The sequence below is a fragment of the Pristiophorus japonicus genome, chromosome 28 (assembly GCF_044704955.1).
Source record: "Pristiophorus japonicus isolate sPriJap1 chromosome 28, sPriJap1.hap1, whole genome shotgun sequence".
Taxonomy (NCBI): Eukaryota; Metazoa; Chordata; class Chondrichthyes; family Pristiophoridae; genus Pristiophorus; species Pristiophorus japonicus.
This window is the reverse complement of record NC_092004.1, coordinates 17,921,723-17,937,788: the sequence shown is the minus strand read 5'-3', so window position 1 is coordinate 17,937,788 and position 16,066 is coordinate 17,921,723. Positions and strand designations below refer to the sequence as shown.

At 41.8% G+C, this 16,066-nt stretch overlaps 1 protein-coding gene across 1 annotated transcript; it reads right to left on the bottom strand.

Annotated features, from left to right (window-relative positions):
- Nucleotides 1-286: 286 nt before the first annotated feature.
- On the bottom strand, nucleotides 287-9,503 carry LOC139239586 (probable G-protein coupled receptor 139; the record flags this gene model as incomplete). Its single annotated transcript, XM_070868365.1, has 2 exons — nucleotides 9,404-9,503; nucleotides 287-1,149 (listed from the first exon to the last, which is right to left on the bottom strand). Coding segments are annotated over exons 1-2 (963 nt in total), but the record flags the coding sequence as incomplete, so codon positions are not given.
- Between the last annotated feature and the right edge of the window lie 6,563 nt (nucleotides 9,504-16,066).

Sequence of the window (16,066 nt, the reverse complement as noted above, 5' to 3'; positions counted from 1 at the left end):
CAGGAGCATGATTTAATCCAATTAAACTGCTACCGCTGTTACAACCCACTGTCAACATAATGCTCTTCTACCTTGTTCACAGACACTTACATAGGAAACCGCAGGCCTAGTCAGATATTGCCCAGTGTCATGTCTGAAGAAGCCTGGGCCTGAGTTTCAGCCTGCTGAGGTTCAGGTAAAATATAACTCAGGATACGATATGTGATGTAATGCAGATCTAATGTTGGGAATTACTCTGAACTTTTCTTTCCTGAACAAAATTAAATATTATTCTCAGAGGATACTTCAACCCATTTTTCAGCTCATCTCTGAATTTAGTCTGGGTTACTGCATAAATACACGTGTTTGTACAGCAGCTCAAAAGCAGCAGCATGTAGCTGGTAAAGTCTGCAATAAACATTGGGTCATTGAAACCTGTAGAATAATAGTGGTTTGTAATTCGCAATAATAAGAAAAATATCGCATAGGTTGCCCAGAGCAGTATGAAGTTACCGGATATAGCGAAGAGTAAGATGATGGATTTCCTTCGGTTCTCCATCTCCGGATCATTGTGATTCATATCATTATTGCTGCCCCTCAGCCTCCTGCGGACTCTACTGGCCGCCAAAATATATCCTACAGTCAGTGCATTGAGCAGCAGTATCAGGAATATTGGGAGCAGTGGGGTTAAACAGCGGTTAATCCAGCCAAATGTTACCCAAGCAGTTACAGTGTAATACTCGAGTTTTTCATGACAGAACCAGGGTAGGTTGTCCACTGTATAGTAGGGTTCATATATAAAGAACCAGGGGATATTTTTTATACAGAACAGCAGACACACGGCTCCTATAACCAGGGATGCAGTTTTCTCGGTGCAGTATTTCGTCTTCAGCTTCTGGCAACAAATGGTAACAAAACGATCGAATGTGAAAACGATGGTTAACCAAACAGAAATATCGGTGAATGCACGAACCAGCGCTCGATGGAAAGAACACACAGGTGTGATGTACAGGAAGGTAGTCGGGAAATAATAACCATTAATCCGAAACAGTATCACATCAATGATAACGACCAATAGATCCACCGTTGCCATGGCCACCAGGTAGCGAGTGATACATCTGGAGAGACCGCACTTTCCCCGGGACAGGATCACAATCGTCACCACATTAGCTGTAAAAGGGAAACACACAGAAACAGGGTATCACCCGTCAGGTTACAGCAAGGGAGCCAGTCACACATGATTTGGTGTGAAATATACTTTATTGCAGGATCTGGGGGAGTGGAACTGACCGCTTTACCCATGCTAGAATTGTGTAACAGAACAGGATTTTAACATACAATTTCAATGTTAAATATCTGTGAGTGTGAGGTAAATACGCGAAAAATAAACGACTTCACAAAGACTATTGAATATATAAATGGACTCTGGAAATTTCCTCGGAGCTGCTACACTTCTGCCACTGCAAATTCGTAGAAAGTTGTGTAGAAATCCACCGGAGATCCGAGTAAACTTCTGGCCATTTAAATGTATGAATGAATGGACAGTGTGAGAAGGAGTTATGGATAATTGCTAAAAGTAGCAGTTCAGTTACGGAAGAAGAAATGAACAGAAAACTAATTGCAAATAAGTCATGATTGGTCAATTCTAAATTGGGAGATCGTTGGGCAGCAGTGAGAATGAAACCTGACCGAAATGCAGTGAATGCTAAAGGGGAACAACCGAGGGTGAGACAAACTGCGGGATTTGGGTCCGTGGACAGGAAAGGGGAGCGGATACAAGGTTGGTACGAAATGGCTCAGAGTTCTCATGTTATATTCGCAGACTGGAGGCGATGAGTAAATACCGTTGAACAAACTACTGTCAACCACCATGATAATAGGGAGTTGGTATGTTTGAACTCAACCAAGTTCCAACAGTTCCGTTTATAATCCACCAGGTGAACATTTAATCTGATCAACTGACTTCTTCGCTGGAAGTCGCAGGTCTTTACATTGGCGCCTTGAACAGTGCAACCCCCATCTGGACAAAATCTAACAATAACCACAAGGGGGAGAAGTTGAGATGAAATCATGAACAAACAACCTTATCTTGCACCTTCTTCTGTAATCCTAGGAAAAATATGCATTCCAAAGTACACAATAGCACAAGGGGCATAATCTTCACCTCGCTTTTGACGCCTCTAATAATGCAGCAAACTTCAGAGGGAGCTGTAGGCGGCGATCTCGAGACCGAAGCAAAGATGCAGTGCAAGTGACAATAGAGGCTTCAGTATAGCCCAGGAGATACCTGCCGAGATTCAGCTTCAGAACGGCTCCGTCGTAAGGTCTTAGCTCTGAATTGGCAGAATATATCTTTCATATTAATCCGGCACATAAAAATATGGAGAATGTGTCTCTCTGGTGAGAAAGACTGGCCAAAAGTACATCCCATGGGATGTGGGACACTAAATCTACATAAACTTCGAGCACAATATGCCAACAATGTAATATATGCTCAGGAGTGTTTGATTCGGATTCCTTTGGTGTGCAGGATAGTGTGACATATAGCGGTTTTTCCAACTTGATATACGTAAAGAGCATCATGTGTTCATTTGTAAAGAAATAGAGTCAGACGGAGAGTGAGAGAGAGACTACATATGCAAAGGAAACATCTGCACTGAAAAGACACTCTGAGCAAGATAAGGCGGCTGGTGTAGAAATAATTAACTGCATTCCGTTCAATGTGTTTAGACAATACAGTTTTAGCTGGAAATTAAATCACATGAATATATAAGATTAATATAGTTAAATATGAGTGTGTGGTATGTGGGAGGGGAGGAGCGTGTGGTTACCATGGATAAAGAAGTATCGTTAAAATCTACGGAGAAAGACGGATGAAGTAACTCTGAATCAAATAAAGAGATGGGACGCCCTGTGCTTTTTACAAGATGTGCCTCCTTCTTGAACCGCTGCAGTCCGTGTGGTGACGCTGCTCCACTGAGTTGTAAGGTGATGAGCTGCATGAAATAATGCCGAAGATATGAGCAGATAATATTTCCGACTGGACTTTGCAAATGGCCACATCTGTCAGTAAAAAATTAGCTGAGTGATACAGCCTCATAAAAGTTGCTAAAATCATTTCCCGTATTCAGTATTTAGCAAACCACTTAATTGATTCAACAATCGGAACATTATTTCAACAACAACAATAATGTGTCCTTATGTAGCGCCTTTAATGTTGCCAAACGTCACGAGGGGCTTCACAGGAGTGGTATAAACAAAACAAATAAATTTGGCACCAAGCCACATAAGAGCAAATTACGGCTGATGACCAAAAGCTTGGTCAGATGTCGGTTATAAGCAATATATTCCAGGATGAAAGGGAGGTAGATGCGGATTTAGGGAGGCTGTTCCAGAGCTTAGGGCTCGGGGAGCTGAAGGCACGGCCACCAATGTTTGAGCAGTTATAATTTGAGGGTAGCATTTGAGTAGCATAGAATTTTGGGGGGTGCGATGTTGAAGCAGATTACAGAGATAGAGAGGGACGTGTCCACGGATGGATTTATACACAAGGATGAGCATGTTGAAATCGAGGTATTGATGAATCAGGATCAATGTAGGTCAGCGAGCACAGGGGTGGTGGGTGATTGGGACTTGGTGCGAGATTAGACATGCACTGGCAAGTTTTGAATGAACTCAAGTTTAAATGGGTAGAATGTAGGAGGTCAGCCAGGAGTGTGTTGGAGTTGTACAAACTAGAGGTAACAAAGGCATGGATGAGGGTTTCAGCAGCAGAGGAGCTGAGGCAGGGGCGGAGACGGGCAATGTTATGGAGGTGGAAATAGGTGGATTTAGTTATTTCGCAGATATGTGGCCAGAAGATCATTTCACGTTCAAATAGGATACCTAGATTGCGAACTGTCTGGTACAATCACAGACAGAAGCACGGGAGAGGGATCGAGTCGATGGTTAGGGAACACAGTTTATGGCGGGAAGCAAAATAAATTACTTCTGTATTCCCAATATTTAAGTGGACAAGATTTCTGCTCAACAAATACTGTATGTCGGGCAAGCAGTTTGCCAAATTAGAGATCTTGGAATCTTTGAGAGAATTGGTGGTGAGTTAGAGCTTGGTATCATCAGCGTACACGTGGAGACTGACGCTGTCTTTTCGGATGATGTCGGCAAGAGGCCTCATATATATTGGAGAAACAGGACGGGGGCCAAGGATAGATCCTTGGGGAACACGATATGCAACGATTTGATCATGGGGACACAAGCGAATGCAAGTGACTTTCTGGCTACGATTGGAGAGATACGGCGTGTGCAGTCTCACCCAGTTGGAGAGGCATTGGTGTAAAATCGAGTACTCAAACATATCAAAGGCTGTGGACTGGTCTAAAATGACGAGGAGTGAAAGTTTGCTTTTGTCAATGTCACAAACTTTATCTCTCATGGCTTTGACGAGATCAATTTCGGTCGCGTGGCATGGCGGAAACCAGACTGAAGGGATTCAACCATGGAGTTCCGCGAAGTGACAGCATGTTCAAGGACTGTGGAGTGGAAATTGAGATTGTAGAGGGGGCGGTAGCTTGCAAGCCCAGTGTGGTGAAGGGTTGTTTTTTAGGAGAGAGGTGATGACGGTAGATTTGAAGGAGAGGAGAGGATATGAACTGAGAGTACCGTTAACTATGTCAGCTAACACGGGAGCCAGAAAAGGAAGTTGGATGGTCAGAACCTTAGTGGGAATAGGGTCAAGTGAGCAGGAAGTGGGTCTCATGGATAAGATGAATATGTAGAGGTCAAAAGTGGGTGATCAAGGAGAAACTAGAGAGAGATGGGAGTTCATGGCTAAAACAGGTGGAAACTTAGGGGTAGTTTGACACGTTGGGCTAGAGGATGGAAGAGAAGTAGCAGAGGTAGCCGATTGAATGGTCTCAATCTTTGAGGCAGATAATTCCATGAGCTACTCACTCTTGTTGTTGGAGGTGAGTGTGGTGGAGACAGGGGAGAGGGGTTTAACAAGACGATTAACAGTCGAGAATAATAGCCGGGGGATATGTTTCCATTCTAAAATGATGTTAGAATAGTGAGCCGTATTAGCAGACATGAGTAGGGCCCGATAATAGTTTATGTGGTCTAGCCAAATCTGGCGTTGAATGGTTAAACCAGTTGTCCACCTCATCCGTACAAGTCAGCGGCCCTTGGAGTTAAGTGAGCAAGAAGGAGGGGCGAACCAGGGGAAAGGCCAGTCTGAGAGAGATTCATTGTTTTAATAGGAAATAGGGCATCAAATGTGATGGTGAGGGGACATTTGGGGAGCTTGGTGGCTACAGAAATGTCATTGTCAATTAACTCATTATCTTCTCGGCTTAAACAAAGTCACAGTTTAAATAGTGGTGATACCTGATTAACAAATAATCTAGTAACAAAACGATTTGACAATTATTGTTGTTCTATTTAAAGCTGCTATATAATGACAGGACAAAAAGGACACAATGTCCATCTGTCACAGAATCGAAACACCACTGCTGGCAGTTATAGTCAAAATATCATTACTACTGCGTCTTAATGTTTGTATTTTCCAAGCTCTGCATCCCTTCAGTCTCAGGTTTCACTGCCTGTGCAATGTCCCAAATATAATCATTACCTGTGTGTAAAATGACTGCAAATGATTAAAAATAAATCTGCGGCCACAGATCATAATTGTGCTTGGTGCACGAATTCAGCTATGAATAAATACATCACCGCTGTGGTTTCACGAATTGCTTGAAAACACAACCCTATTTCCCAGAATTGGCGAGCAATAAAACACTTGTATGTTACTTTCTGGCAAAGTTAATATGGGCCTTCACTGTTTGTCATAAGATGATTTCTACAACTTCGTAACATAGCTTGTAATGTAACTAAATGTATATATATATATGAACAGAGCATGGTCTGTTCATATATATATATACATATATATACAGAAAAAGAAAATCTGCTTGGTAAAGTTGGCTAAGGTTTGCTTTATTCGAAAAAATTTCCATGGCTAAGACAGTGCATATGAATGTCAGCCTAGATTTTTGACAGGCTAGCAAACCCACAAACTTCTGATTCAGATGGTAGTCCCGGCTGTTAGAGTTAAAGGCGAGGCAGATAAGTTAATCAGAGCATGCAAAGTGAAGAACATTATCTAGGGATTCCTGACGTTGCTAACGATTAACTGAAACAATTTCACACTCTAACGACATCCCACTGTGAATACTGCGCTCATTCTCATTTATAACCGCATCGCTCTGACACATACAATGTAGAACAATGTTAGATGTTGAGTTGGAGATTCAAAAATATTGTAATATCAATAATCATCTCGCAAAGTTTGAAGAAAATGGAGGGCAGCTATTCTCGGAATTTCCGAAAGTGACCCAAATCTGACAAATAATCACCGCAGGACCGACAGAGCAATGACCAGGCCCTCTAGGTAATACGGCGAGACACGGATTTATGCAATTGGTAACCTGCTAAAATGAGTGCTGGAAACTCTATGGGCTGCAAGCATATCATCAGACATTTTTTCCTGTGGAACATTCAGATACACTGAAAATGGCCTTCGATTATCAGAACTATTATTGCACAAATGATGACTCTGGTGCTTGACGCACAGGAACGCAGGAATAGATCGTTCTGCCACACAAGCCTTTTCCACCATTCCAGTAGTCCGTGGCTGATCGGTACCCTAACTCCAATTATCATCTTGCTTCAATACCCCTTGATACCCTGACCTTAACAAATCAATCGATCAGTGTCTGTAAAATAATAATTGATCAATAATTGACATGATTTTGGGAAAATGAGTGTTAGATTTCGACTAAACTTTGTGCGAGAAAGTGTATCCTGATTTCACACCTAAATGGCCGAGCTCCATTTTAAGTTAATGCCGTTTAGTGCTAGATTACAGCTCCATCGAAACAGTTTCTGTGCCTCTACACTATCAAACACTTTTATCAATTAAAATAACTCGATTATATCACGTTTCACCCTTCTAAACAGAATGGAGTACAAGATCAGGTTATGCATCCTTTCCTCATATTTGAATACTTTAATCCGTGGTATCAGTCTGGTGAACTCACGCTGAAGCGGCTCGAAGGCCAATTCATCTATCCTGCGATGCGTTGCCCAAAACAGAACGTATATACTCCAAATGGGATCTGATCAAATCTCTGTACAGCACGAACACCACTTCCTCAGTTGTAAATATCTTCGTGCTTGTGATAAAATCCAAAATTCGATCAACATTTATCCCTATTCGGTGTCTTCTACGTCGCAACCAACTATCGATCCAAGTCGTAAGTTTAGCGGTACTTATGTGGGTTCCCATTTTTACGAGTAGTAACTCAGAAACATTAGTAATGCAGGGATATAACTGACAATGTAATACAATTTGAGACGATGGGAACAGGCATTCTATTGCATCGAGTACTGACAATATTTAGAGTTAACATTACCGCAGCTGTCAGAATATTGAAATGAGCTAACAATTTGGCGCATTTGCTTCACAAACTAAGCACGTAATCGGGAACACCAATTAGCGCGCTGAGAACTGGAACACGGCAAATGGATATAAAATAAAATCAAACTGTATCTATCTCTGAGAAATGATGAGGACTTTTGATGCGGCAGATGTTACAACGGACCATGTGAGCTGATATATTCAGAGATACTCTCAGTAATACACGGGCGAAACTTGCGGTGGAAGCATTAGGCTGCATTGATCCTGAGATTGGTGAGAGTCAACGGGATGATGAGCCAACTCACTTCAATATGTTCTTACTGAGCAACCTGTTCAAACAGACTGTGCAGAGTGCTAAACCAACAGCTGTAAGATTGGATTTTAACGCTGGTCATATTTCTTCAAAGGAAACAAGGAAGGTAGTTTATTATTACAGTGTGGTGGGAACTCATGAGACAGAATGTGAGATTTCTGCTTCCCACCTGAAGTGGGGAAATTTATTCAGTGGTACAATGGTTGATAAAACACGCTGGTTCGATACCCTGGGCTCTGCCATGTAAATTGTAAATGTGAGGTAGAGGAATGTTACACAGACACAGATTACAGAGCGATATGACAGATGTGTTTAAAATTATTGACAGAATGGAAGGAGATAGATAGAAGCAGACTGATTCTAGTAGATGCGTGTTCCAGAACGAGGAGCTGTAGAAACTGGATGAAATAGAAGGCAATGGAACAGAGAGAAGAGAGAGCGGGAGAAGCTTTTTTATACAGGGATTCGGGAGGCGGTGGAGTTCAGTCACACTGATAGAGGTTGAGGCAGAAACTGTGTCAGAATTCAAAGTAGATTGGGTCCGTGGCCAGAGGAAGAGGAGATAAAGGGACATGGAGAACGGGTTGATAAATGTGACTAGAAATTCCCCTATCTGTAAGTATCTGAAGCGAAATTAAAGTGAATGTGTATGATGACCGAGCGGACAGGCTTATTAAAGGTACAGTCAATGTTGTATCACCCTGCAAGCGTTTGATCTGAACAATAAATTGTCCGATTAGTATAAAGGGAACATTACCCGACATCTAAACGGTGCTTTGGTTAAAATGCAGGTGATGTAATCTAAAACAGATTTTTAAATGTGGACAAACACAGGACAGCTGCATAGTGCGCCGCTGCCTTGTTTCAATCGCTCTCTCACAGCACGGATTCCCGGTGTGACCTGTACCGCTGCAAGAATGGATGTGACAGAATCCAGCTGCCTCCCACCGGCTGAAGGCAGAAAAATCTTCGCCAGGAGGGTGAAGGCGAGTCTGAGAACAGGCTGGTCACCGGTCCGTGGAGAAGATGAGAGAGAGAGTCTGTGTTCCTGCATAGAGAACAATCCCACACTCGGCATGCATTGTGATCACCAGGAATAATATCCAGCACTTTGCTGGAAAGAGACCGAGAACAGCGGGTAGATTCTAATTAACGGGACTGAACAAATCCCGGTCCTGACTGTCCGAATTCCCAGGTATATGTCCATGATCGGCTGTCAGTGTCTATCTCCACAGCGGGACTCAATGGAGCATTTTACAACACGCTGAATGTTCAGTAAAATATAATCTGTCAGATATTACCGAGTGTTATGGGAAAGGAGAGCAGGCACGGAAAAATGGGATTAAAATAATCCATTGAATCACAAATTGCACGATTCTCAGATAAAACCGAACCAGTTTGAAAGACATTACATGGGGAAATAATCTGAAGATATTATGGGGGGGGTTAAAGAAAATTAGAAAGGCACCAAATGATCAGTCACTTAAAAAGGTAGAGCGGGAAATACAGTCACTGACTTTCAGCCTTTTAATTGAATTGAGAAGAATAGTTTAAAAATATAATTACTGACATAAGAGCAGGAATAAAGTTAATCCCAACTTTATTCACAACTTTAGTAACGGAATATAATCACTTACCGGGGATTCCCACGGCTGCTATAATCGGATAGTAAATCATTCCTGCCTGTATAACTGGTGGTAACACGGAAAATGGATAGGCGACGGCCGGAACTCTCATTCTGTCCGAGAAGTGATGATGACTCTTGACACTGAATACAGTGAGATGAGAGCTTAAGAGAAAAACTTATTTATAATTGTGTGAGATTTCCCGTGGGGCCATGAAAGATCAGGAGCATTGATATTACTTCCAGTCATTTGGCAGCGCGTCAACTCCCTACATAGCAAAGATTGTGCTGCACTAATTATATCCAAACAAGTGTTTGAAGTGAAACCACCCAAGGATTGGAGTGATATTTTGCTCTCATTTCTAACTGACAATGTACACAAAGCTGGGCTCTGCCGGCATCGCTGCAGCACCTTAAACAGAAGCAGCTCCAGTTTTCCTCCTGGTATGTGAGACGGTTAACTCCTTACGATGCACCAACTGAATTCCCCGAATTCTCAAACATGTTTCAATGTTTACACCACTCCGGGTTCGTCTCCCATCCGTTTCACTGTGGGAGTTCTGGTTGGCAATTGAATCAGAAATGTATGTCTTTAGCACGGACGAGGTCGGGCATTGCACTATTACCTTGAATAAAAATGAATCTAAATTGTAGGGTAAAAAAATGTAACCATAGACACGGGCTCGAAATGAACCTCGAATCACTGAAATTAAGATTTCTCAAAGGTTACGGATGATGTTGAAACAGTTTTTATACTGTTACCTGAGATGAAGGAACCTGTACAGTATAAGAATAGTTCCTGACACGTATGGTGCAGAATCTCTTTGGAAATCAACACCCCCTAGGATTTTGTGTGCTGCAGTGGGGAATCGAGACTCTTTGCATTCATTATATTCGAGTTTTATCCATTCCAGGTAGTTTCACTTTGATATTTACTGTGGTATTATGGAAGTTGAGACAAAGAAATATAGGAACAGGAGAAGGCCATTCGTCGTTCGGTCTTCACCCGCCGTTCAATTACTCCCCAACTCGCTATTTCCCACCTTTTAAAAAAAGCCTTGGATTTATGCAACGCTTGTCACAACCAATGGACGTAACAAAATATTTTACAGACAATTACATAATTTTTGACGCGTAGTCACTTTTACCATGGAGGAAACATGGCTGTCAATTTGCAAGCTCCCACAAACAGCAATGTTACAATAACAATATTATCTCCGTTATTGAGGGATACTTATAGGTTTGGATACCAGAATAACTACTCTGCTCTTCTATTAGATGGTGCCTTAGAATATTATACGTCCTCCTAAGAGAGCATAACGACTCATCCGAAAGATGGCACCGTCAAAAGTGCAACATTTCCTCTGTATTACACTGGATTTTCTGCCCAGATTTTTCTCCTGCTGAAGTCTCTGGAGTGCGAGTTTCCAGCTCCTGTCTGCAATATTTATTTCTCATTTGTGAAAGTCTATTCCATAATATGTTAAATCTGCATAGGATACATATTATTAATCACCTTTGTATTAACCACATAAGTATTTAATGATTTCGGGCAGATTGTGAACCCTTAACTTAACCTTACACGTGCGTATGATTCAATTAACCACACGCATTTTTGATATATGACGTTTCATTTTGTCTCTTAATCATCTGATTCATATAAATAAAATAAGTATATAAAGTCATAAAACCTAACATGCGTAAAGCATTGAGAAACTGTGAGAGAAAGAAGCATTCTGCCTTCATGCAATTAACACCATCTGAAAATCAACTAACTATTCTTGAGATAAGAGAAGACAATTTCATTACAATTGTGTCTTGTAATTTCGAGGCCTTGGACAAGACAATATCTGTAGAACAGAATATAACAGGTTCTCAAGTTGCTGGCCAAGGTCTTGTGACAAAGCAGGAGCCAGATAAGATGGAGTGACAGCCATCTTCCTCTGTTGCAGGCCGATGTTTGGTCAACCATAATGATATGTGATCTTGTGGACCAGTCAATCACCCCTTGTCCAGCAAGGTTAGGGATGGGAATGGGATGAGAAAGAAACTTGACGCCCTATAGCAAACTCATCCTTTGTAAAGACCCTAAACATTTTGGAACCTGTCTCAATATCGATTCACGTTGCCGCCCTCACAAGTAGTGTAAAAGGGAGCCCACTTACGAGAGTTGGGCTTTAGGGCACCAGGAGCAAGGCTGACCCTGTACAGGAACCAGGTAGCAGTGGCCCACGAGAGGACGATCCAGATCCGAACAGACAAGATAAGGACTAACAAACAGAGAAAACATCAGGTGGGGTGAGTGCAAGCCAAGAGCGAACGAACCGAGGATACCCCAGACGGAATAAGGCCCAGGTAAGAGCCAAAGAACAGAGGATACCCCAAGCGGAGTGAGGTAGAAGATACCCCAGGTGCGGTGGAAGGTCCCTTTAAAACTCATATTAATATGGCAAGAAATCTACCCAAGCCTGATGTAATTATGTTTCTCTACTGTAAATTATTGCTAAGATATATAAAAGTGCTGACATTTGTGTAATACCTAATAAAATTGAATTGTACGATATTGGGGAAACGTCGAACAATTGGGAAAGCTTGCAAAACCTAACAAAATCTGGCGATCCCTTGGCAGGACTTTACTAAACGATGGTGTTTGTTTGGGTTTTTACAAGATCCTAAGACGGATCTAGTTTGCTGGTACATCGGTCCAGGAAGGATACCCGTAAGGGATTGCAGGCAACTTTGGAAAGACTGTCATTAGTCACTGTGCTTCAGAATGGCTGACTCAACTACTGACGTAGGCAGAGCCCTGGAGAAGCAATTGCATAAGTTCAGTGGAACGAATGAAGTCGAGACGATTTTTACAGTAATTATAAAAACTAATATGCAGTGGTGGCGTTCATCCAAAGGAAGGTGGATGACAAAGTAATTTGATTGGAAAAGGGCAGCCAACAGTTGGCTTATGCTGCCTTGGTTTGCGTGCTAAAGAGTGAGCAGCTAATAATGGATCTAGACAAACAACTTAACCTGAAACAACTGCAAACCGTTGACCTGGAAAACGAACTTAGCCAGACAATGCAGAATCTCGAGGCACAGCTCACATGGGCATAGAATCTGGCATGTACGCCGCAGTAGCAGCAAACTGACAGGTGTCTCAGCTGAATTCGCAGTTGGTCAGGAGTGATGAAGGATAGATATACAGAATTAGAAAGCGAGATTGAATTGTTAAACAAAATGTTGGAAGCTGTGAGATGAGCTTTATGGGAAATAATGACCAAACCAGCGAGGGAGGCTGATCATAACCCATGTGCACATAAGGTCTACGAGCTCCGAGACAAACTGGGACGGCAGAATGATGTGGTTGCAGCTGTTCCAATGGTTCAGGGTATAGACGGATACAACCTCGGGTGGAGCGGGTGCTGGAAGGACAATCTGCCCCTCACCATTACACCGACAGAAAAAAAAAAACAGAATGAGAAACAAAATCTTCATGGGCAAAATCATCTATCCCTAGCTAATTAAAGCAGTTAAGTATAGAGTAAGATTGAAATAAGAAGCCTATAATGTTCTGAAGAATAGTAGTGAGCCTGAGGATTGGTATAACTTCAGAGACCAGCAAAGGATGACCAATAAATTGATGAAAAGGGAAATAATTAGAATATGAGAGAACCCTCGCAAAAAATATAAAAACATGCTGTAATAGCTTCTACAAGTATGTAAAAAGGAAGAGAGCTTCAAAGATATAGGTTGGGCCTTTAGGCAGGAGACAGGAGAAATTATTATGCGGAATATGGAAAGGGCAGAAACGTTTACAAAAATATTGTATCTGTCTTCACAGTAGAAGAAAAAAAAGCATACCTAAAATGGTGGGTAACCAAGGGTCGAATGATTTTGACGAAATCAATGTAATAAATAGAAATATAGAAAACGTTCTAGAAAAACTCATGGGACTATAAGACGACGAGACCCCAGAACCTGACGGGCTACAGCCCAGTGTTCAAAAAGAGGTGGCTGCAGAGATAGCAGATGATTTGGTATTGATCTTCCAAAATTCTTCAGATACTAGAACGGTACCAACGGATTGGAATGAAGCAATGTATCGGCGTTATTCAATAAATTAGGGAAGAGGAAATTGGAAACAACAGGCCCTTTGCCTGAAATCAGTCATAGGAAAAGTGCTGGAATCCATTGTTGAGGAAGTGGTATCAGGGCGCTGAGAAAATCATTTCACGATTAAGCAAAATTATGCTGGTTTTATGAATGGGAAATCGTGCTTGAAAAATGTATTATAGTTTTATTGAGCATCTAACTAGCAGGATAGGTTAAGGCAAACCAGTGGATATGGTGTACCTGCATTTCCTAGAGGCGTTCGGTAAGGTGCCACATAAAAGTTGGCACACAAGATAAAGGCACAAGGTTTTGGGGGTATTATCTTAGAATGGATAAAGAATTGGTTAATGGACAGAATACAGTGAGCAGGGCTAAACAGGTCTTTTTCGGGTTGGTACCTAGTGGGGTGCCGCAAGGATCAGAGGTGTGGCTGCAGCTATTTACCGTCTATATTAATTACCTAGATGAAGGGACCGAGTGTAATGTATCCTTTTTTTCTGACGATACAAATCTACGTGGAACAGTAAGCTGTGAGAAGAATACAACACGTCTCCAAACGGATATAGATCAATTCAGTGAGTGGACAGTAAGGTGGGAAATGGGGTATAATGTGAGGCAATGTGATATTATTCACTTTGGGAAAAGGAATAGAAAAACAGTATACGTTTAATTGATGAGAACATTTTAAAAGTGTGTTCAGAGTGATTTTGGTGTCCATCCATACATCACACAAATCTAACAAGCAATAACAGCAAGCAATAAGGAAGGCAAATGTCATGTTGGCCTTTATTGAAAATTTGTTTGAGTATAAGAGTAATTACATTTTTCTCCAATTGTTCAGGACCTTGATGTGACCATACTTGGTGTACTGGGCACCGTTTTTTTCCGTATCTAAGGAAGGATATACTTGACATAGAGGCATTGCAGCGGATTGATACTGGAGATGAGAGGGCTGTCCAATGATGAGAGATTGTGCAGAATGGGTCTATACCCTGGACTTTAGAAGAATGACAGGTGATCTCCTCGAAACATACCAGATTCTGAAGGGGTTTGTTAGGATAGATGCTGAGAGATTGGTTCCCCTGGCTGGTGTGACTGGAACAAGGTAGTATTGTCTCAGGATAAGGGATAGACCAGTTAAGACAGCGATGTCAGTCAGAGGATTGTGAAACTTTGGAATCGTCTGCCACATAAGGCTGTGGATGCTGAGTTTTTGATTATATTGAAGGCTGAGATAGATACATTTTTGGGCTCGAGGTGAATCATGGAATATGGCGATCAATAGGGAAAGTAAAGTTTAGGTGGATGATCCGCCATGATCTCATTGAATGGCGGAGCAGGCTTGAGGGTCTGTATAAGGAAATAAGCACATAAAGATTAGAAGCAGGATTAGACTTTTAGTACCCTCGAACCTGCTCCGCCATTCAATAATGTAATGGATGATCTCCGGTCACAACTCCACTTGCCTGCATTCTCAACATATCCTTAGATTACATCATTATCCAAAAATCTATCGATCTCTGCCTTGAATATATTCAAGGAGTGAGCATCCATAGCCCTCTGGGCTAGCAAATTCCAAAGATGCACCACCATTGGAATGAAGAAGTTTCTTCTCATCTCTGTCCTAAATGGCCGACCCCTTATTCGGGTACCCTGACCCCTGGTTTTCGACTCACCAGCCAGAGCAAATATTTTTCCTGCACTAGCGCTGTAAAAATTCTGTATGTTTCTTGTAGGTCACCTCTTGTTTTTCTTAACTCGAGAGAATATAGGCCTAGCCTACTCAATCTCGCCGCAAATGACAGCCCCCCCTCCCCACTCCCAATTCCGTCAATCAATCTAGTGAACTTTGGTTGCTTTTCCTGTATGGCAAGTATATCCGTCCTTAAATAAGGAGAACGAAACTGTACACAGTACCCCAGGAGGTGCTGTCTCACCAAGACCCGATACAATTGCAGTAAAATGTCTTTACTTCTGCTCCTATTTCTTAGGTACACATGTTCTACGATCCGAATCGTGATGAGAAGGGGCCGATGCGCATTAATGTGGTAACAAAGCATACAATCACATATCAGAGTGGGAGAAACTCAACAGTGCGCGAATCATTGCTGGTAGCAGCCGATGCTATGCTAGCCTTGGTCCGGGACCTTGGCAACATAAAAACAGGGAATCAGAAAACAAGCTGGTGAGACGACTGTTGAAAAGTCAAAAGGAAATTAAATTTAAGTTGAACCGACACTGAAGCTGCCAGCTTCTGTCCCAACAAAATAAACGCGTAGAATTTACTAAGTGAAAGGAACTTTAAACGATGCTAAATTTCCGTTTGTGTGGAACTATACGTTAAAGTGCAGAATTATTATTTTTAATTTGGATGTGGAAAGGTCGAGACCCCATCCACGAAGAGTTTGATCTATAAAAAGTAAGCAATTAATGTAAATTGGGTTGAAAGACAAACTATATATTAATCTATAATTAAATAAAGAAAGGAGGAATGGAAAGGAGGATTCGGTCACGTTTCCACTTTCAGTGTAGTGCCTCTTTAAAGAAAAGCCTTTATGAATGATTCGAA